Raw genomic sequence first — 23,534 nt, forward strand, 5'->3', positions numbered from 1 at the left:
TGTGCAACATACATGAAATACATACAAATAAGATAATACGTGAATTGGTTTTTTAATGCAAGAGTCGGATTGGTAAACGTTAATCCACTGAGTTTGGTACCTTCATGTTGAACAAGGAGCTATTGTTTAAGTTGTTGCTAAATGTTTATCTACACATGCTGTCAGAAATAACCTTGTTAGGAAGGTGAAGTTGGTGTCTCAGCAAACCAGACCCCCTGGAGTAGGCGTTGAGTGGCCTGTGACTTGCTTTCCTTGTCTCTCTCAGCACCATCAAAAAGGAAAAGTAAGAAAAACAGCACAAACATTAGTTAAAACCTGATTCGAATCCAACAACCTACAGGAATAAATTTACAATGAAAGTAGATAGTATCTGTAGGGTGCAGGGGGTAGTATCTAAACTGAAATGTGGATAATTAAGAATCTAATCTCTCTTTCAATGGGCCACATCTTTTATTAACTGCTTTAATTAACGGTCTATCAAAAACGAAAGATTCTTCTGATGCGATTACCTGAGTCGGCAACACTGGAGACAAAATCTTTTAAAAATGGCTACCAATGCCTTGTTCACAAAAGACTTTATTATCTAATGATGCATACTGAAAACATACAGAAATCTGCATGGTCCACTTTACATGCAGCAGAACAATCTTCACTTTACAATAAGTGAATGTCAACTGTTTTATGCAAGAGACAACACTTTAAAGTCACATTTCTTAAAGAAAGCTTCATTTACAAAAGAAATAAAAGGTAAAGAAGCAATTACCGCTTTTAAAAAGCAGCTGCTTTGTTCAAGAGTGGAAGGTTTATGCCTGTATTGAAAGACAACATGATCACAAATAATGAAAACAATGAACAAATGAAAAACACCTTTAGCATAAAGCAGTACACTTTCAAATGACATACAAGTAGCTAAAAAATCTTTATTATGGTGTTCTCTATCTGGCCATGAAATAAGGACTTTTGGAATTGGAGCTCCACATTTGTCGTTAGGAAATGAAAACTTCTCTAAGTATTGGCTCTATGCCATAGTGAACTGCATTTAACAAAATGTATAAAGTCTATATATATAGCAAGTTGATTTTTTAAAAGTGAAAGTAATAAACAGTACACTGAAGGCGCTCTCTCCATCAAGTGCACACTCCCCAATTTTTCTTTTCTTTGAATGTGATGATCAAACAGAAGCTGGAATTATGCCACAGTTGTAATGCCAGAAAACAAAAAAACAAGATCATTTATAAAAACATGCAGGGAATTCTGCTACAAAGCTATTGACCCTCATTTGCCAGTTGCTCCAGTACAATTAACATCTTAAACGTCAGTGATGTTGATGGTTTAGCTTACCTTCAGTGTACTGAAAGTTGTACGCAACCTGCTTTAAAAGAGGAGACCATCCCTGCGGGCAGGCTCAAGAAGGAATAGACCCCCTTCGGCACTGACTACACCAAGGGCATGCTGCTGTGGCCTGCACGCACACACCTAGGAAAATGCAATATAAACAGCATTTATGCTGGCCATTTTTCAGAGACCAAAATGAAGCCAAATCTGCTAAAAACCAAAATCAACCACCCAGTCTTACTGATATTTTAAGAGATGCTTTGTTGCATTTAGTTAGGGTGAGAGAGAGGGAGCATATGTGTGTGTGTGTGTTTATATATATATATATTATATATATATGTTTGGGAACTGCAGCCATATACGCTAGTGTTGTATTTCTGTGCAGTCTTGGCAATAAAACAGTTCTACAGTGAAAAAATCTTCACGTGAGAGACAAACAGATTTACTCTAACATTTCTAAAAGAAATATCCGCCTTGGTGTTAATTCAAATATATCATTCTTCCTCAACTTTGCAGGGTAATTATTTATATGCTATATGTACATTTATAAATTGCTGTGAAATTGCATCAGTCTTTGTATATTAACTAGTCAAACCCTTTGAACATCTTCGCTGGATTTAAATTTTCTCCTGGATGAAGGCATGCTGTAGCGCCTGGTTGATACTAATCCGTTTAGCTGGGTCTAACATGAGGATCTGGTCCAACAAGTCCTTCAGCTGGTGAACCTTTTTGCGCTGATCTTCAGGGAGGCGTTGGCACCCAATTAAATCTGCCAGCAGGTCCTTTGTTGGATTAATGGTGCTCATGACAGTTACTTTTTCCTACAAAGATAAGGGCATCCAGCACTTAATATCTGAGGCAACAATAAAGCCAGAAAATAGTATATGGACATTCCAATTTATGGTGGTACTTTGTTATTTTAAATGGGGCATATTGCATTCAACAGCTAAATGGAGTTTCTTATTTTACGGACTGCAGAAGGCTGGATCATGCTAGGTGAAAAGTGCTAGCATTTTCGTGGAAATGGAGAAAAAACTAGTAACTTTAATCGGATTCTAACTAAACATCTTTGATTGCACCCTAGTTCAGCCGCCTTCCCACCCAGCTAAAAGCTGATTATTACTGCGCTGTGAAAATCTTTTCTCTGAAGTCCTTCACAGCACCCAATCACTATTCCGTGTGATCACAGCCAAGGTGAGGAGAGCTACATCTCTTAGCTATGCCTGTGAACAGCACTGTAAATGGGTGAGCATCCATCATTTGCTGCACTTCCTTGAGCTTCTCTTTCCCTACTCCCCACCTTCCTCAACCACCACTAACTTAAGCCCCTCTCGTGCCAAATCAACGCTGCAGAACTGAGGCTGAAAGCAAAGCTACTCAGTGCACAGACTCAACAGTTCACTATTTAACATCAATGCAATCACAACAATTTTTGTCCCCTATCTTACCTTAACAAGGTAGATCTTTCAGACTAGAAGAGAAAATTGGGGTTCACCTTGGGGAAATAAAGGGAATGTACCCTCCAGATAGGAGCTTTCTGTGTATTCTGTACTGCGTGGACTGCTTTCTCTAAACTAAATAAGGATGAAAGTATTTCAACCTTCACTGTAAATCTGCAACTAGTGAATAGTTTGGGTATTCCGCTGAATCAGTTCAGCTGCTATTGTATAAAATCTTCATGTATTTGTTCATGTGGTTCTCTATGCTAATAAGTTTGCTGCCAATTTGAAGAATATGCTGTATATGGTTACTGATCTCTCCCAAGCTTGGTGTATGTCAATGAGTTTTAAAACAAGCCCTTCATACTAAAAGTTGCAAAATTTATATAACAACCATATTCAACAAATTCTAATTTAAACCTACAAAAAAGGCATGAGAAATTTCCTAACAGAACATCGCATTTTACTTAGTGTAGTTCAGACTTACCCTTTCTGTTACTTTATCTACCTCTATGTACATAAAGTTGAGATTTTGATCGAAGTGTTGATCTTTGAAGACTCCTTTTCGGATCATCTGGAAATAGATAGCAAATTGAAAGTCTTAAAAAGTCCACAAGTATAAAACATGAAAGCAATAATCTCAAGGAGACAGGCTTATTTCAACCATGTAGGCAAACTGGAAAATTAAGTGCACTTTATTTTACACAGATCTCAGAAGCTTAGGGCGTATGAGATCTTCAACTGATAAAAAGGTAGCATCTTAAAATAGGCCTCTACACATTTAACTCCAGAAAACTAAGACAAGCCTACATCAAAAGCCTCACGTTACTTCCAGAAAACATCAAGGGTCATTACGTTCTATTTCTTCAGATCACTGCAGAGAGAGAGAAAAATCTACAATAAAAAATGAGATGTCTTTTTCATTTGCATCAACGATAGACTGTTGTATCCCATACTCTCAGCGTGTGAGTGGAATGCATTTGTGCTCACACAAGAAGACTACATCTTCCTCTCTTCCCACCTGCAGCCCTCTGCATATCCTCCAAGTCTTCTCTAGAGGGTGGCATAAAGGGAGCTGCAGTGGGGAGGAAAGAAAGGTGAAAAACTGTTCTGCAAGCAGGAGTCCTCTCAGGCAATGGTGAGTTCCACCCACAGACTCTAGTTAGTGGGAAGTTCCACTAGAATTAAGTTTTAATAGCATATTGGCCCCTTTCAGAAAGAATATCCGCAGGCTGTAAACCATAGTTTAGGGGCAGGGTGAACAAGTTGGGATGTTACAAGATTCCTACAAGATCAGGGAAAATTCTAGAATGTTATTCATCTTTACAAGCAATTTATTTCTTTACCTTGTTTGGCATCTTTCCTTTGAGGTCCATAGCAAGTTTCAACATATGATTGTTGGTTTTCCCAGGAAACAATATTTTTCCTGTGTAAAGTTCATATAATGTACAGCCTACAGACCACATATCTATACCGTAGTCATAGATTTTGCCTATAACTGAAGGAGAACAGTTGTAAAATTAAAACCATTAATCATAGAAAATGACACACTCAAGTAAAGGTCACTCACTTTTCTAGGATCAGCCAGCCACAAAAAGAACAGAATAAATGAGTTGCAGTATCTATGATATTTCTCCCGTGCCACTCAGCTCGTAAAAATGGGTATACTATTAAAACATCATTGCCATCATATCCTTTTCTAAACTTCAAAATTCATCCATCAGTGATGCTCCACACCAGCCTTAATTTCTTTCAGATCAAGAGTGTCAGATGGGAGGTGAAAAGAGATTGGGTGAAAAGGTGGGTGAAAAAGTTTGTAGAACAGAGATTTTATGGTGTAGCAGCAGATAATACAGTACAATATACTACAGAAGCTTCCGTGCCCAGTCTGATCATCTGTTATGCAGAGGGAAAAGAATGTCAGAGGCAAGAGTGTGGCTTAGGCAAGGAGATGGGGAGATAGTATCAACCAAGTGAAAGGAAAATGGAGAAGCAGCAACTAGGGAACCTTGAAAAAGGAGGAGTGGCAAAAGACATTGGTGAAGGATGGAGGAGGGGACCCAGTAAGGGAAGACTTGATAAACCAAAAGCCAAGGAAACTTGTAGATGGAATTTGTTCTCCTTCTCGCAGTAGCCTGCCATACACCCATGCTAGTTGGTTGATTGATAACTATTAAAATCTAAGGCTGCATCAAGAAATTTTGCCATGTATAAAATTCAATTTTTGCGGTCCTTCTTCATAAATATGCAAGTTAAAATCAACATTAACTGCAGAATTCGAATGTAAACAAGAATATCTCAAGAGTAGATGAACTTACTAATTTCAGGAGCGCGATAAAATCGGCTGACAAGATACGGTGTGATGTCATTATCCGCAACATGTGAAGCCGACCCAAAATCGCAGAGTTTTAGAATAGTTTTAGATTCATTCACCTTAAAAAAAGCAACAAGAATTGTACTTAATGGAGAAAGTAGCAAATGACACTGATTGTGCAAACTAACCACCAACCTTTAAGAAGTTCAACATATGTATTTAGCACATATTAATACTGATTTTATTTAAAAGCAGGATAGAGTTCAAAAGCAAGGTGAATCTGAACACTGTGTGCTGTGAACCAATGGAAAGTGCTGTGACTTCATGCTCTGCTATGGGCTTCCTGGAAGGATCTGATAGGGCCGCTGTAAACAATAGGATGCTGTGAGTAAATAGCCCCACGGTCTGACCCAAAAGCTTTATTTTGTTCTTGGCATCTTTTAAAAATTATATATGTCAAAAAACCCATAACTGTCTGAAAGAATGTGTAACTTCTAGAGATGCCATATTTTAAAAGGAATTTACTCTGCAGTTAATACTGACATCTGTTGAGAAAAACTGTAATTTATTCACCTGATAGTCATGAAGAAGAAACATCTGAAATGAATTTGTACTTCACCTCACAGAGTTTGCACTTGAATTATTTTGCCCAGCATCCAATCTATGTTTTGTGGTTGTCAACAGCAATCTATTCCAATAAAGATTCTATATAGCTAACTTCCCAGCAGCCCATACCCAAATGTTTTCAAAAACTGTTCGGTACAATGTTTGCACAGAGTGGGTTACTGTCCTTATTCCATGCATCCTTGTAACTGTATGCATAACTAAAATGTTCCTTCTTATGCAAAAAAAAATACGCTGGAACTGTCAGGGGGTTGGAGTTAAGTGTGCCTACTGATACAAAGGCAGTTATGTCAGTGATGCATTTTCTGTGGAATGCTAATTTATCATGTAGGTGCATAAGCAGGTTATGAGAATAATTCTAAATTATACATTAAAATGCTAGCTAGCGTATTACAATTAGCACTGACCAAATATTAGAATTCAAATGTTGCCAGTAAACTACTGAAACTTAAAATGACAAGTAGACTGCTCCTACAATAATAATAATAATAACAACAACATTATTATTTATACCCTGCCCATTTGGCCAGGTTTCCCCAGCCACTCTACAAGTAATGTGAAGGCTGTTTGAGAGTGTGGTTGCGGCACCAGCAAGGAATTTCTCTGTGTAATGGGAGCAATCCATACGGTGAGAGAGCTCTATATGTTACAGTTGACCTAGGGTGGGTCACTCCACAGGGATGGTTCGCCATAAAGACCAGTCCTAAGCGATGGCACATCTTTAATTTGGAATGCAAGCTTGATTAAATTTGCTCTTATTTGTTATATTACTATACTAAGTTGGGTTGGATCTTATTCATAGAAATTGCTTCTTCCCCTTGGGGGAGGACATGTGGGACACCAGGGAAGGTAGCCATGATCAGGCAGTTGGGGAGAAATCAACCAGTCACTGATATTTTTCAGCATAAAATCCATGAGAGAGAGAGAGAGAGAATATGAATTAAATCTCATAGAAATTGACACAATGTAAACAGGGTATTGTATTTTCTTTTCCCAAAACTATCTGCAGGGTTGTAACAAAATATTACTTACTAAAATATTGTCTGGTTTGATATCAGCATGCAAGATGTTGCATCTTTTAAGAAGTTTTAATGCTAGGAACAGCTGCTGACTATATGACCGTACTGCCTTTATATGGAGGCCAACATCTTTTCCATATTTCTTCAGCACCTCTCGTAAGTTCATACTAAATTGAAAAGAGACACACAACAGATGGGGATAGTAGAAGGTGGAAGAAACATAATGTCAAACACATTAAAAATAGTAATACATAGTAATTCAATGTACAGGAAGTTTATAGAAGTCAATCTGTAATAACGTTGTTTAAACAACATTAACTTTATTTATTATTTGTAAAACTATTTTTATAACACCGTATCATATAAATGTATCACAGATAACAATATAAATCTTGAAAGATTTTTTATACCCCACCATTTCAGCCCATAACTTACTTGTAATGGACCACCGAAAAGGGTGTACTGTACTTAGCGACAGCGTTTGTTAGAAAATCTATTAGCTGAACATCAGGCGGCAGATTGCGAGTTGCGTCTATATAAATCATTGTGCACATGGAACAACTCAAACGTGTGCAGTGGAACTTCCGACTTCTCCTTCCTCTCCCCTTGCACACCCCCAGATCTGCTCTGCAGGGATCCCCAACTCTTCAGAGCAGATTTGGGGGTTGTGAGGAAGGGAAAGTGGGGTGTGTGTGTGTGTGTGCTCCATTGCACTCGTGGAAGTTGTTCCAGGCATGCAATGATTTAGTTGCAAATAACTGAGAAAACTTACATGTATTTATAACTGAATAGAGCTATTTCTTAGCACCTTCAGAGATTGATTTTCTAACACACACGAAGTAACAGGACAGAACCTTGATTACCAGAACAGAAATGACCCACCCTACATGAAAAGAATGCTTCTGTTTTGGCTCCGGAATTAAAAGATCGCTAACGTCTTCCATCAGAAAACACTGCCACTACTTTTAACTCTCCTAATTCTATGTACACATGGAATTAAAATTAATCCGTGTGTGTATAAACAATTTTTTAGCTTATGTTTTAATGAATAAATTGTCAGTTTGCATTTTTTAGTACAGAAAGTACTGATCTGATGTGTAGAGATCTTTCCTGTTCTGCTTCTTAGCTCAAGAAGTTTCAAGCAGCTTCTCTGTTTGAAAGGTTTCTGTTGTTTGGGTTATACCTTCTGGGAAGCTGAATATAGCAAATTTAAACAGGTTCTGTTATTCTTTCTGTCAAGGTCATGCCGACTATTATAGTCAGGCCAGGAGGATCCTGGGTTACTCACTTTCTGTCTCTTTGTTCTGTTTCTGCATGCTATAGTGTTAAGGTTTAGTCTTATTATAAATACTTGTAAATTTTCTTGTAAGCGCTGCAACTGGATTTTTATGGACTGTGCCAATCCTGAATGAATTGGATTTGTGACCATTATGCTCATTTGCCTTCAGTAGCAAGTCAAGCTCTGCTGGATAAAGTACAATTGCCTCTGGTCTATTTTTTGGGAACTCTGCTATGTGTTTAGGTTTTTTCCTCCCCAGAAGAAGCTGAGGCGACATAAATATTGTTCTGTGGCTTTCCAATTTTTAATGCCAGGATAATTCTATAGTTTTGGAACCTTCTCCTCTTGACACTATTCTGCTTTAATAGTAACCGTCTCTGATGGAACAAATTGCAACTTGACGTGTCAGGTCATTCTGCTTATTTCTTTTTCAAATATCCTATTCCAGAATACCCTGTTATATATATGCTGAGGAAGAACTACTTCTGAAACTTTCAAACAAGGTTTAGTTTAAGGAGATGAACAGGACAATAAGATGAACAGTCTAAACAGCATTATTTTAAACCTTACCTGAGTGGTTCAAATACTAAACAAAGGTGCTGCTTGTGATAAAAATGCCGGAACAATCGCAGGCAATGGAACTTGTCATCAGGATCTGCATCATTGAGTTTTTTCAAGAATTCCAATTCTTTTAAACCAGTTTTTTGCCTGAAAATAAATCCATTTATTATAATATACATCACAAAAACACCATTTAAAATTCAGAGGTTTAAATGATATAAAGAAATATATAAAGAAGCAACAGCAACAATATTACAACTACAAGGATCAATGTAATCTGAACTTAAGGGTTGCCACTACCAGAAGAAATATAATGCTCTCTGGAGACTAGGCAGACAAGGCAGCCATAAGGATAAGAGCAGAAGGACCTTATCTGATATGAGAAACTTCTGGTTTGCAACTGTGACTGAATGCATGCAAGACTGAAGCTTGCAAAGATTAGGCAAGAAGATAGAGAACATCCTGTTATGGGAACTTCCTGTTATGGGGAAGGAGGAGGTAATATGGGCTATTATAATCCCTAGAACAGGCATAAGCAAACTCAGCCCTTCAGATGTTTTGGAACTACAATTCCCATCATTCCTGACCACTGGTCCTGTTAGCTAGGGATCATGGGAGTTGTAGGCCAAAAACATCTGGAGGGCCGAGTTTGCCTGTGCCTGCCCTAGAATATTGTTCTTCAATCTAGGTCCCCAGATGTTGTTGGACTACAACACCCAGCCTCCTTAGGCAATGGCCAGGGATGATGGAAGTTGTAGTCCAACATCTGGGGACCCAATGCTGAAGAACACAGTCCTAGAATGTAACAGTTAATTCAGTGGAACAGCTTAAATGTCTCTTCAAATCTGCTCCAGAGGGTTGGAGTAGTTTTTGAAGAACAAAGGAGGTGGCATGGGGGCTGGAGAAAGGAGTGGAGGGAGACTGTCAAGTATCACCTCCATTTCTGTTCTGCGGACAGAAGGCTTCACTAGATTAATAAACCGTCTTCCAGCAGATGAACACCAACTCTTTACAGTTAGTCACTCAACTACTGAAACCAGCAGCTACAGGTTAATAGTTTACAAATAACAGGATTCTATATATTTACAAAACATGCTACATAACAGTCTTCCTGAATATTGTGTAAACTTTTAGGGCCACTACTGTTTTAGTTCATTTTATCTTTAGATGTAAAATTTTTTTACTTACATAAGCTCATTGTTCCTAATGATTTTGACAGCCACTTCTTGGTTTGCTCTTGCCATATCTCTGGCCCTCACCACATTACTGAAAACTCCTTGGCCAGTGTACCCATATACATTGTAGCGTTTATCTAGAACTTCACCTATGTTAACGCCTAAGGAAAAGAAAAAAGATGCTGTTAAATGCATTTTCAGTGCCAATCTATCAATCAATCAAGGAGGATTTACCTGTACAGAAATGCATATAGGGTGTAGCCATAATAGCAATTTCCATTAAGGGTCACTGCCTGCTTTAACATAACTCCTCTGTCTTTGTTCTGGATAGAAATGCAAATATTGTGTTTGAATGAGAAATCCTCCCAACTGGATAAGACAGAACATGTTGATAACTAGCTTGCTTCTTACCTTCTACACTGAAGGGATGGTGGAGCCCCAGACTCACTCCTGATCTCAAGTCAGTTAGAACCCGAATAACACCTAAATAGGTTTTCTATGAATACATAATACTACTCCCTGACTTCTTCCCACTCAGTTGAATGATGCCATGTTTGGGAAAAGAGGAAGGATACAAACTATTTCCTCCCAAAATACCCACATTACAATTTATGATCCAAAGAACCATGCACCCCATTTTGAGATTTTCAATGAGCAGTCAACACAGAATGCCCGAAGTACTATGAGAGTTTAAAGAACATGAGGATTTAGCAAGGTAACTCTTTAAAGGAGAACAATGGAAGATACTATGTACAGGCAAATTTGAAAACTACAACATGCCTGTTTGAACTCAATTGTCAAAGGGCATACCAGCTGCAGGAAATCACAAGTGGGGATAATGCTGTTGCACTAAAATTCTGCTTGTGGGTTTCCCATTAGCCATCTGGCCAGTCAATGTGAGAACAGGATGCTGAAGTTTGTGGGTCTTCGGTTCAATCCAGCAGGGCATTTCTTATGCTCTTGAAAGAACATTTGTGCAAAATACCCAAACAGCATTTTAAATATGTAAAAGTAAGAGTATGAATGGTCTCCACCTTCTGTGTGAACCAATGCCAGCAATTCCTTGTCACAGCAGGGAAGAGCTGGAAGGTTCACACTTTTTACACAAATGTGTCCTCTTTATCCCCAAGCAATGCAAACAGGGTGACTGGTGAAAACCAAGCTAGGGTGCCTATTGGCACCAGAGTAAAGCCAGCTTTCTGGCCAATTAGTTCCAACTTCTCAAGTTCTCTATGCCTCACCCAAATCAAGTACCAAGACATTTCTTTTCAGGGATTTTGAACAATATTAACTTGTTTTCCCACATGAGAAAACTAAAAGAGAACCCATTTTCCTGTGGATTTTTTGTAGTTGTTTATGCAATATTCCTGAAGGAGATTCAGTGAAGTGTTTGCATTCTGAGTCCAGTTTGGCAAATAAAGCTGGAACTTATTTTCCGAGCCATTATTCTGGTTTCCATTGAATGGCGAATGTTGATGGTTGCTTCCAGAGAAAAACTGGGAAAATGTAAGCTAGAGTTGTGGACTATATATTTATTCACTCACACGTTTTCTTTGATGTTCTAAATGTGGGAGATAGCCCTGCAACATTAAAATGTCATTCTGCTGGCCTTTAAACAGGATTCCTTTAATCTGCAGTTGTGCTCAGTTGATAATATATATGAGATGTACCAATCATACTTACGATAATACCCCTCTGCATCTGTCCAGTTATCCCTGAGATTGGGGTTTTCTTTGAAGTCTTTTCCAATGCCAGCAGCCCTAAGGCGTGCACTCTGAAATAAAGTAAATCTCATTTAGCTTTTTCCTTCATATTCGCCTATGAAACTACACGAACTGTTTTATCTATTTACTGGTTGCCCAATTACATAGTTTCCTAGACAGCTCACAAAAAGTCTTTAGAAGGCCCAATATCAAAGGGCAAAGACACTCTGTACTTCAAAGAACATACAAAACATCAATGCTAGGCATCTCTCATTAAAGCTGATGAGTGTTTAGCTTACTATTTGGGCTATTTGAATTCTGCTGAGTAATTCTGGTATTATCCCTAATGCAACTACAACAATGAAAATGGTCAAATAATCACTTTCTAGAGTTAATGGTTTAAATGATTCAGGGCGAAACCCAACATTGAATGAGGAGACCTTTATTCACACAGTGAGAGTTCCCTTCCTCCCCCTCCTCTTAAACCTGCTTTGGGGGTATTAACCTCTAGGTACATAGTGGGCTGCAGTGGGGAGGAAAGGAAGATGAACTTCTGTTGTGGAGATGGAAGTCCATTCTGCTCGCTCACAGACACCATTGGATAAAAAACCTGGGAATTAATCCAGTGGTCTTTTAGAAATTTTTATATATGTTCTTTACCAAAAGAGAGCAGCACTTCAAAAAGCATTTATACAAAAATTACCTACATCAAAATATGCAGCAAACATATCATCTGATTCTGTGAACATGTCAGGAGCTGTAATTTTCTTCTGAGACGAACCTTAAAAGAATTCACATTCATGAAAGCAATGATAAAGAATACAAGATAGCCTTAACATTTCTACAGATCATTCCATTAATAGCCTGCTCTCAGAATCTTCTGGACCGAAGAGCAACGTGCAACACAATTAAAATACAGGCAGCCCTTCGTTTATGTGTGTTTAATGTGTGTGCGACGGGGTATACGTGCAGAAGTGACCTGGAAACATTGTAAAGATGTCACTGAAATATCACTAAAATGGCAGAACAGGGGTGGGGCAGGGTATTTGCAGGCTTTCTCAATAGGTTTCAATTATACACAATTTCACCAATGTGTGCGGTGCCTCGGAACGTAACCCCTGTGTAAACAGGGAGCTGTCTAAAACTGAGGGAACTAGGTCTGCCTCCCAAAATTCTTTGCTCTCCTGCCTCTGTCACGTGAAGAGGGATACTACTCACCTCATTTGGTTCATCATCAACTGCCTTAAATTAAAACAATCCCAACTACACAACTTACAGTGCAAGAAAAAAACAGGGTAAAACTCTATGTATCTAAAGATCTGGAATAAGGTTTTCACCTGGATAATACAAAGACATAAAACTTAGCAGCAGATTAACCTTCAGATTTCCAAAGTTAGGGTGTCACCACAAGGAAGTCCTGTCTCTGATCACCACCTGCCTCATTTCTGATGGCAACAGGACCCAGAAAAGGACCTAAAGCAGATCATAATACACCGGGGGGGGGGGGGGTGCGCGCACAGAAAGAGGTGGTCCCTTAAAGTACCTAGTTGCCAAGCCACCAATATTGACAAGATAGGGTTCTTTCCCCCATTCCAGTCAGTAATCTAGTCACAGTAATCCTGCCCACAATTGTCCAATCTTCTAACTTCTAACTAATGTCCTATCAATTTTGATGGGTGGTGCTGTGGTCTAAACCACCGAGCCTCTTGGGCTTGCTGATCAGAAGGTCGGTGGCTCGAATCCCTGCGACGGGGTGAGCTCCCGTTGTTTGGTCCCTGCTCCTGCCCACCTAGCAGTTCGAAAGCACGTCAAAGTGCAAGTAGATAAATAGGTACTGCTTTGGCGGGAAGGTAAACGGCATTTCCGTGCGCTGGTCTGGTTTGCCAGAAGCGGCTTAGTCATGCTGGCCACATGACCATGTCTGTGGACAAATGCCGGCTCCCTCGGCCTATAGAGCGAGATGAGCACCGCAACCCCAGAGTCGTCCGCGACTGGACCTAACTGTCAGGGGTACCTTTACCTTTTACTCTAAGCATGTCTAAGTCTGGGTCCAACCACTTACATTTTATTGGGATCTGGGTATGTGTAAGAAAGCCATATTACATTGCGCTGAGAACTGCACAAAAACGTTTCTGAATTTTGACTGTGTGTTCAGTCAGCCTGATAAAGTGAGAGGCATGTCCTTGTTTTCTGTGACTCAGCATACCAAGTCCGGAAGCGACCCCAGGCATAATTTAACTTAGCTTTCTACAAGTGAGCAAACTTGTACAATATTTCATGATATTCTAAAATTAAGGAGACAATCTCTTACTCATGGCTGCCATATCAAATGTATCTCACTTTTGATTTTACTTGTTGCAGATCTTCTTTCAGAACACATTTTACAGGAATTTGATTCTTACCATTATTTTGCTCAACAGCCATGAGGTTGTGCTTAGCCTTCACTGAGGCTTCAAAAGTGTCCACATTTTCCCGTTCATACTCTTTAACATCAGCAGCTACCCGCTCTAGAATGTCATCAGGTGAGTTTGAGCGACTGCGAGTGCTGCTCTGAGGACTGCTTGGTTCAGATGGCATAGACATGTTGCTATCTTCAGTTAGGTACTTGTATTTCTGTAAAAAGAAAGCTTCCATTACTTAAGCCACTGAAAAAATGTACATTTTGTGGGGATATAAATGCAGGTGGCGCTGTGGGTTAAACCACAGAGCCTAGGACTTGCCGATCAGAAGGTCGGTGGTTCGAATCCCCACGACGGGGTGAGCTCCCGTTGCTCGGTCCCTGCTCCTGCCAACCTAGCACTTTAAAAGCACATCAAAGTGCAAGTAGATAAATAGGTACTGCTCTGGTGGGAAGGTAAACGGCGTTTCCGTGCGCTGCTCTGGTTTGCCAGAAGTGGCTTAGTCATGCTGGCCACATGACCCGGATGCTGTCTGCGAACAAATGCCCGCTCCCTCGGCCAGTAAAGCGAGATGAGCGCTGCAACCCCAGAGTCGGCCACGACTGGACCTAATGGTCAGGGGTCCCTTTACCTTTTTAAACCAAAGAAATCTTTTTGCTTTATTCCAGCACCGTGGAAGCAGTTGTTCACTTGAAAGAGAGGCATTTCCCACACACTTCATTTTACTGCAGACCTCTACTGCATTATGGATAGCGCAGTTGGTAGAGCATGAGACTCTTAATCTCAGGCTCATGAGTTCAAGTCATGTTTGGCAAAAGATTCCTGCATTGCAGGGGGTTGGACTAGATGACCCCCGTGGTCCCTTCCAACTCCACAGTTCTATATTATTTGATCTCAGATTTTTTCCTAAGGGTCCTTGAAGAGAGCAGGAAAGGCTTTCTTGGGCAGACAGACTTATTAAGGCAACACTGGATCCAACTCTTCATTTCTAAGCCAAAGGAAACATAATAGATATGTCTGTGGGTGTTTGCCCAGGGTTACTAGGGTGCTACCACATACACCAGTTAGAGCATGCCACTTAGCATGCTGCAGAATGTGATGACTTGGCATTTATTGTGTGCACTCTTTGTTCAATGCACTCTTTTCCCTTTGCAGTACCTAGACATGAGGGAATTTGTGGCAGCTAATTATAACAGAAAGTTGAATGGATAGTCCTTGTAACTATGGCTACTTGAATGCCTGACCACACTCTATGGAAACAGTATGGACGATCAGCTTTCACAAAATTACAGTCTGGTTTGGAGGGGTGGTAGTACAGCCCTATCACATACCTGAACAATTGCTTGCCTCTGTAACCTTCTCTGCTCTATCAAAGCTTCCTCATCTTCTTCTTCAACGTCAAAGTCTTCAAGGCTATTAAAAATGATGATTGACATATCCTTCAGTCCACTTAATGATGCAATAATTTATACTCATATACCCTGAAAACAATACTCAAAGACTTGGATCCTAAAATGTTAATTTAAATAACTTCACATTACAGACTGACAGGGAAAAACCCAAAGTTTTATTATAATTGACCATTATTTATAAGCTTTGTAAGTATTAGATATTAGCTGTTGTAATTCATTCAAACTAATTTAATACACTATGGAGGAATTATTATGGTTAATGGTTGTATTTTTAATTTGACCAACATTGCTCTTTGTTGTATTTATGTTCTCCTTGTAGTGTACTTGACTGCATTTGGTTTTAACTGCATTGATTGGTATTAACAGTCCTAGAATAAATGTATGTAAATATTAAGATATTGGGGAAATTTTGACTATTGAGATTATTGCATAAACATTGTACCAGCCCCTTTTCATATATGACCCACAGATTAACCAATCTATTTGCCTTTATTATAATTATGGATGGCAAGTAAGTATAATGACAGGTATATATTCACATATACTTCTTTTTAAGTCTTCATTTTCGTGGAGATTAAGCATGTGCATTTTAACTTCACTGTGCCCAAGTATTGTCTGGCCAAAAACAAATACAAACTATATGGTTGAGACTAGGAATACATATTTGTATTGGATCCTATCCAAGAGTTTGACTTGGCAAGGCCTCCATCAGCAGAACAGGGAGGGAAACATTTTTTTGGCTCATTTCCCATCACCACTGCAACCCTCCCCCCCCCCCCCGGCAACACTCTAAAATACTCTGGTGCAGATTTAGGGAGACTGTAAGGAACTATGGAGAGAGAAGTTGCTGAAAATGGGCCTTATTATCAGCTGGGTAGCACTGTTGGATATAACCTACAAACCTGATTGCTTATAACTAAAGTTTCCTGTAGCAGAGCCTCAGTCAATATGAGATCAAATATTAATCAACTGGCAATCATTCCCAAGGTCTCCTAACATCTGGCACTGGAGCCCTATCAAACTGAACAGAATGACAGAAGAGTAGTAACAAGTTCACCAGGTATGGGTCAGCATTTAGCCAATAAGTTAAAATAACAAGAAAAATGTGGTACATTAGGTAGAGGATCAACTAGCTACAGCACTGAACTCACTATTAATATTCAAGATTGCCCTCCATGTTGAAAATACTTTTGATTTAAGAAAAAGAAGACATTTCATCTATCTACACACAGAAAAATTTGGTAGAAGATCACAATACGAAACATTAAAATTCAGTTCTTACTTTTCATCTGATGAGGATTCTTGCTCCACCTTCATCCCTTCAGAAAGGCTTCCTTTAAATTTGTCTTCTATTTTGCTCCTACTCCTCCGCCTATGGCCACCCCGTGACCTAGATCTTCTCCTAAGACGAGATCGACTCCGTCGACCCCTATCCCTGAAAATGTGGAATTAAAAGAAAAAAGAATCAATGTGACAAAGTATCTCTTATATTTATATATTTGCTTGAAGCATTTTAAGGTTCAAACCTGTTCCATTCAAAAGCAAAAAACTTAGGATGAGGCAAGGCTTGTTCTTCACTTCCTCTCATGTTTAGATATTAATAAACCTTGCATGTTGGTTTGGAATTCAAAGTTAGGCCAGCACTGGTTTCCTCTCTGGTCAACAGAGGGAGCAGGACAGCCACAACTTGAGTAGCATGCTCCTAGATGAAGCATAGGAGTGTTAGGGAATTGGCAAAATGTATAGGGCTGTGTCCTACAGAGTTGCCCCATTAGTGCAAGGACTTCTGCCTCTGCAATCTGACTTCCTCTTCCCTCGAGCCCCCACTCAAATATGTTCTGGGGGTTCCCTTACCTCTCCCAAGCAGAGGAAGTACTATTGAGCAGGCATAAGTCCTTGTGCTAACAGAACAACTTTGTTGATTACAACCCATAGTGGTGGTGGTATGGCATTTTTAAAAAAAGAACCATTCTCGGTTTCTACTTATTTTTACAGTATAGTAGAATATATACCTTCTCCGAGGAGATCTACTCCTCCTTCTTGGAGACCGGCTACGTCGAAGAACTGAGCGAGATCTTCGTCGAATAGGAGACCTGGATCTTCTTCTGGATGGGGACCACCTAGGTGGGCTGACATCTTTTGATCGCTCACGTCTAGAGAGGATATCATCCCTAGTTCGTGTTCTTGAAGTTAGAAGAAATATTGTAAAAATAAATATATACAAAAATAGGCCTGATTCCCTTTAAAAAACCATTTCAAAACTCACTGTAAAGTTATCTTTATAGCATTTCACAGACTGGATTCAGTAGAAATTAATATAAGCCAGAATGATATAAAAGGTCTGCCTATAATTAAAGCATATATAGTCATACCTCGAGTTGAAGTAGCTTCGGGATAAGTATTTTTGGATTGCGCGCTGTGGCGACCCGGAAGTAACACATTGCGTTACTTCCGGGTTTTGCCCCTCGCGCAGACAGTCAAAATGACGTCACACGCATGCGCAGAAGTGGCAAATCGCAACCTGCAGACGTGGGTTGTGTTCGCTTCTGGGTGCGAACGGGGCACCAGAACAGATCCCGTTCGCATCCAGACAATACCTTCCTCATGTTACATACTATAGGAAAACTGCTGAAATGTTAGCAAATCAAGTTTTATATTCACACCAAATCCTCATGTGATGCTTTTATTGCCTGCAACAGTCTGGCTTTCCAAACATACCTATGCTAGTTATTTGTAGCATACAGAAAGCTTGAAAAAAAAGTTACAAAGTGTTCTCTGCTTTGACGTTTCTACTTCCCAAGAAACCATATTAGTGGCGACTGACAAGTCTGGCTCAGCGTACTGTTTTATTATTAAACCCTTAAAACCTCAAAAGTTACTATGCTATTATTTTTGATATTTTGTTAAATAAATCAAAGGTCTTCCACAAATTTCTATAACACATACCAGGGGAAATTGGATCCAGCCGGCTGAGTAGACCCAGAATTGGCCCACCCTCTATGGGCCACTTTGACTGGTGGGCAGAACCACCTACTTGTCAGTTACGTGACATCATATGGCACCAGGTCATTCAAGTTTATTTGCCACAGCTGGAAAGGAAGAATCGGGAGTTCACTTATAGTGTTCTCCTATTTCTTCCTTTGCAAATTGGCATCTCGGTTTCACCAGTTCAGCACCTCTCATGTGTTAGGGGATGGACAGGCGGGCACATTTAAAAAAAATTTAAACCACTTGATTCTTAATTTTCTTCATTAAAATTACCTTGGAGAAGAAAAACGCCTCCTTTCCGATTCTCTCCTTTTTCTTTCTACGGATCTACTCTTTGCTCTCCTAGGAGACAGATTTCGAGAGGGCGATTTACTCTGCTTAGATCTGCGATCATTAAGGAGAGGTGATCTGCTGCGTCTTGGTTTATCTCGTGGTTTTGGAGACAAACTTCTTCCTTTAGGGCTGCGGCCAGGTCTTCTACCAGGAGACCTGTTTTCTTTCCCTGATGATGCATCTTTAGAAGGAGATTTGGTGGGCTTCTTCTCTTTTTCAGCCTCCAATCTCCTGGATTTTCGATCTTTAGACCTTGATCGTCTATCTTTGGATTTACTTCTTTGTTCTACTGGAGATTTTGATTTTTTGCCACGATCTCTGTTTTTATTTTCATTAACAGCTGGAGATTTTTTATGATCTCTAGACTTCATCTTATCTTCTGCTTTAGTCTTATCTTCTGGAGACTTTGACTTCCTATTTTTCTCCTGAGAGCGCCTTCTAAGAGTTGGAGACTTTGACTTTCCTACTTGATCTTGAGACTTTATTTTTTTAGATGGGCTTTTTGATTTTCTCCTCTCTTTTGATTTACTTCTTGTTGCTTTCTCTTTTATTCCATCAACTCCTGACTTGCTTTTCTTTTTATCAGATCTGTGCCGAATCCGTTCTTTTGATCTGCTCTTACTCCGTTTCTTTGAACTTGTTTTATTGTCTACAATCTCTGGTTTCCCTTTAGCGTTTGATGACTTAGTTGCAGATCTAGTCCCATTTCTCACCTTATCATTGATTTCTCCCTCCTCTTCAGAACCTGACTCATAACCTTGCAATATTAATCCCATCCCAGACTGAACTTTTCCTTCCATTAGCTCATTTTCAAGTTCAGCTTTAAGCAATGCTCTTTGTTTCTCTAAGTCTTCTAAAGGAGCTAAGAAATCAATTTTAGTTCTTTTTGCTGGACCATCTTCTCTATCAGAGGCATCAGTAATCTCCTTTCGTTTATGTTTCTTATGTTTGTGCCTATGTTTATGTTTTTTGTCCTTATCTTCTTCTGAAGAATGTTTATGTTTCTTATGTTTACCTCGGTGTTTGTGCTTCTTTTTTTTATGCCGGCTGTGTTTAATTTGTGGTTGCTCTCCTTCTGAAATGTCCCCATTTTCTTCATTTGCACTTCTCTCAGAAATATCAGCATCATCAATTCTGTAAATATATTTAAATAGAATAAATCAGAGATCAAATGAAATATTATGGTTTGCAGCCAGAGATCTGACCAAATTTTCTGAGATCTTTCCTTTCCCCCTCAGTCCTGTGACACAGCTTACCCCACATAGGACAGTCTCCCAATCCTTAGGAAAGTCTTTGGAGGGGGAGAATTTAGGGGGGCACCTAGGCAGACAAGAGAGCAAGAAATTTGCCCATAACTGTTTAGAGAACTCTTAACCTGCATTCAAGCAAAATATATCAGAAGCATATCTGTGCCTGTAACCATCAAGGATCCCTCCTACAAGTAAACTGTAATTACCCAATAACAACACAGCACAAATACACTAGTGCAGAAAAATAAGATGGCAAAATCACTCTCTGGCAGGTTCATTTTTTACTTCTACTTGTGAATTAGATCAACAACACAATTACACTTAAGATGTCAGCCAAAGTATATTTTTATACATTGATCCATTATTGCCCCATTTATTTTCAGATTTGCTTTGGGGCACAATTAGTTTAAACAGCCATGTTCATCATCCTTGCTAAAGAAAGGATTTTTTTTTCAATAACTAGAAAATAAACTACAGACTATTTATTATTGCTATTCTTCTACGGTTCCTGATAAGCTAACTTATGATGAACGAATCAAGATAATATTTTTATTCAAACAAATAGAGCATAAGGGACAAAGAACAAAACATGTTCAATTGCACAACTAAGGATTAGAATTAGAGTTTAGATGAAATTAAGAATGTAAGAACTAAATATAATTAAATAACAAGCATCACTAAAATTCATACATACTGTTCATACATAGAATCATAGAATCATAGAGTTGGAAGAGACATAAGATGCTCAAATACCAATGTATAAATATTATACCATGGTTCGCCAACCCAGTGCCCATGACGGCCTTCATTGGCACACCTGGCATGGGCCCCAGACTCAATTTCATTTTTTAAAAAAGCAAATCTCTAGCCCTCCTAGGAAGAAAGTTAGGAAGAAAAATGCACAGGTACCCTTATAGGCAATTTCTGTGAAATGAGCTAGCCTAGCTGTTCCTACCTGTTAAGTGTTTTTAGCCAACAAGTAAAATTAGAGGTGTGCCTATGATTGCTAAGTAGTTGTTTGGACACCAGGCTACTGTACAGGAATCCCTGGGGTCCTAAAGAGCACCTGCTTTCCCCTCCCTTTCCATGCATTTTCCCGCTTTATTTTTTTCCTGTCCCTGGAAGATGTCGTTTACCCTTCCTTTCTGCCTCACAACCAGGATGCATCTTGCCTGTGGTAGGTTTGTATTAGTTCTGGGAGTTATTTCCTGCAAATACTACTATATAAGTATGGGGGCGTGTTACAGAATTCTCCCTCCCTTCCAACGGCAAATGTTAAAAATTTGCAAAAGAGGGGGAGACATGTCTTCTTGTGTTAGAAGATAAAGACTAGGCACTAAGATTTCACTGTAACATTAATTGACTGTACAATGGTAAAAGTCTATTCAAATGTATGTCCCTTTGTTTCTAATGGGGCTTACTCCCAGATAAGTGGGTAGAGGATGACAGCCTAGGCTTTGATTTACAGTTGGAATGGGTGAAAGCAGGATTCTTCTGCCTTTTAACAGCTGTATCTCCACAATCAAGACCAGCAGGACATAGCTGATTTCCCATGGTATGAGTGAAGTTCTTGGGGTGGGGGAGCTGCAATAACAGTCTCCAATTTTGTGCCATGCCCTCCCAGCAGCCATGTTGCATTATGCTATGCCCTCTCTATGGCAACCATTTTGTGACCTGCACCCACAGCACTCTCTCAAAATTTGAAATGTGGCCATTGATCCAAAAAGGCTGTTGAACTAGGTATCAGACTAAATTGCTTCAGAATTTTACAGATCAAATTAGCATACTGACTTGGCTTAAAAAATGAGATACATGTGGGGTTATCGCCAACGCCAGCCATAACTAATATGAGTATCTTAAGTCCGCTGACTTCAGTGGATCTACTCTGAGTATGACTAGTTGGATATAATCCATTGTCTCCAAAATATAAAGCCAGAACTGTGAGTAAAACACAGTGTCATGAATGTAGTATCCCTGAGCATGATACCAAGCATAGATCCAGGAATCTGTTGCCCACCTACCATTCACGAGGAACAAAAGATGAAAATATCTGTGTGAACTTATGGATTGTGCAACTATTATGTGCCTTATGGCCAATAAGTGTATTTAAACAAAATGAAAATTAGAGTATTGTCTTCCCCTTGTTATTTTTCTTATTTTAAGAAGTAGGAAATAATTGTGTGTCAATCACTTTGGAAAACAATCTAACGACTTCTATTACTTCAGTGATTTTTAGATAACTGGGAGGAAAGCCAGCACAGTACTGTGGCATAAAGGTAGTTGAATACACCACCATCTTCACTACTGTACCTTTCAATATGGTATATTTATGCCCTCAACCTAACTGAAGTTGTAGACAGAGTCCCCCTCCCATGGACTGCTGACATAAACGGGCAATCTGACCTTGTCCATATGCTTATCAATTGTGAAAACAGTGAAGAAAAAGAAAACAAGTTCTAGCAAGAAAAACAAGTTTTATTAAAACCTTCTCAAAGAATTTGTGTTTCATCCTGTAACTGCTGTTGATTTTTACCAAATCATCTGCAGCATGAAGCAAGCTCTGATGCATGAAAGTTGTAGTGAAAACTAGCAAAAATTGCACTGATTAGGAGCCCCAGTGCTTGTTCTGGCTGAAGCAGAAACAGTGGGGAGAGGGTAACATGCCCCTTTACTGCATTAGCTGCCAAGCTGACACAGCAAAGAGGCCCAGATTGAGCCTGTTCTATCATGCGATGGCAGCAGTGTCCACATTGGATCCAGCAGATCCTGTGCCGGTCCCATTTGCTGGAGGGAGGAAGTGGGCTGCTGGGTGCCACTGACAGTACTCTCCACCAGTCCACTGTTTGGGTGGGCACACCCTGACTGTGGGACTTTCCTGCTGGAAGTCAGCAGACACCATCCCATCTAAATGCACAGATCTGGATTGCCATGTTAGCTTAATAAGTGGAACTACAGTATTTCAAATTCTACATGGGTCATCGAACCACAAAATGTTTACAGCTAATAACTAACCAGCAAGTCACCCTCAATTGGAAATTGAGTTTTACAAGTTTATTGTGTGTCTATGATTTGTTTAGGGATTGCCTCATAAAAAGGAAGTTACTAATCTAACAACCCATGGATACCATAGCTGTAAAAAAAAGTGTATTCTGGTGAAAAGCCAGAAATTGTGCTTTCAACAGCTCACAACATGAACTTATTGCCCAAATTTCTTGCATACTGATCCTATTCATGTTCACTAATCAATTAGTCCCTGCAAGTTTGATTACATTTACTCTGAAATTAATGAGCACAAAATGCCCATCAGATTTTCCCCAAAGACATCTGAGAAATGCTAGACTAAATAAAAGTTAGGTAGCAGAGCTTTGGTAAAGGCTGATTTCTACATGCACACCTATGTAAAAAATGCATGATGAAGCCGATATCCCACCAGAGTTCTTACTTTAGTTTGTACTTTGGTATTTGACTATCTATACTGTTATGTCCCTAAAATTACATAAACAGGACAATACATTGTAATCTTTCATAACTCTGGCAATTTCATCCTCATGAAATATGGGATGCAAGGTTCTTTATTACAGAAATACAAATAGGTCTTTAAAATAATTTAAATAATTCATTTTTTATGCCAGTTTTTTGATTTTAACTGGCTTGGCTCCTGACCATAGCTTTAGACTACAAGCATTGTAACAGCTGTTAATCC

At 39.4% G+C, this 23,534-nt stretch overlaps 1 protein-coding gene across 5 annotated transcripts in view; it reads right to left on the minus strand.

Moving 5' to 3' along the window:
• Positions 1-23,534, minus strand: part of PRP4K (pre-mRNA processing factor kinase PRP4K) — a 28,332-nt gene that overhangs the window by 3,404 nt on the left and 1,394 nt on the right. The window contains exons 2-17 of one of the 5 annotated variants that reach the window (XM_081014685.1): positions 18,522-19,715; positions 17,273-17,443; positions 16,543-16,695; positions 15,180-15,261; positions 13,852-14,062; positions 12,157-12,230; positions 11,430-11,520; positions 9,760-9,907; positions 8,581-8,718; positions 6,745-6,898; positions 5,093-5,207; positions 4,121-4,272; positions 3,262-3,348; positions 1,342-2,156; positions 764-809; positions 173-256 (exon numbers count right to left, since the gene is read on the minus strand). In XM_081014685.1, coding sequence (XP_080870811.1) covers positions 1,953-2,156; positions 3,262-3,348; positions 4,121-4,272; positions 5,093-5,207; positions 6,745-6,898; positions 8,581-8,718; positions 9,760-9,907; positions 11,430-11,520; positions 12,157-12,230; positions 13,852-14,062; positions 15,180-15,261; positions 16,543-16,695; positions 17,273-17,443; positions 18,522-19,715 — 2,974 coding nt within the window. In that variant the 3' untranslated portion in view covers positions 173-256; positions 764-809; positions 1,342-1,952. Of the gene's footprint in view, positions 1-172; positions 2,157-3,261; positions 3,349-4,120; positions 4,273-5,092; positions 5,208-6,744; positions 6,899-8,580; positions 8,719-9,759; positions 9,908-11,429; positions 11,521-12,156; positions 12,231-13,851; positions 14,063-15,179; positions 15,262-16,542; positions 16,696-17,272; positions 17,444-18,521; positions 19,716-23,534 lie in introns of all 5 variants that reach the window. The other 4 variants (XM_081014683.1, XM_081014682.1, XM_081014684.1 and 1 more) reach the window with 4 other exon arrangements.

Source organism: Podarcis pityusensis (assembly GCF_964106645.2).
Source record: "Podarcis pityusensis genome assembly, chromosome: 7".
Classification (NCBI taxonomy): domain Eukaryota; kingdom Metazoa; phylum Chordata; class Lepidosauria; order Squamata; family Lacertidae; genus Podarcis; species Podarcis pityusensis.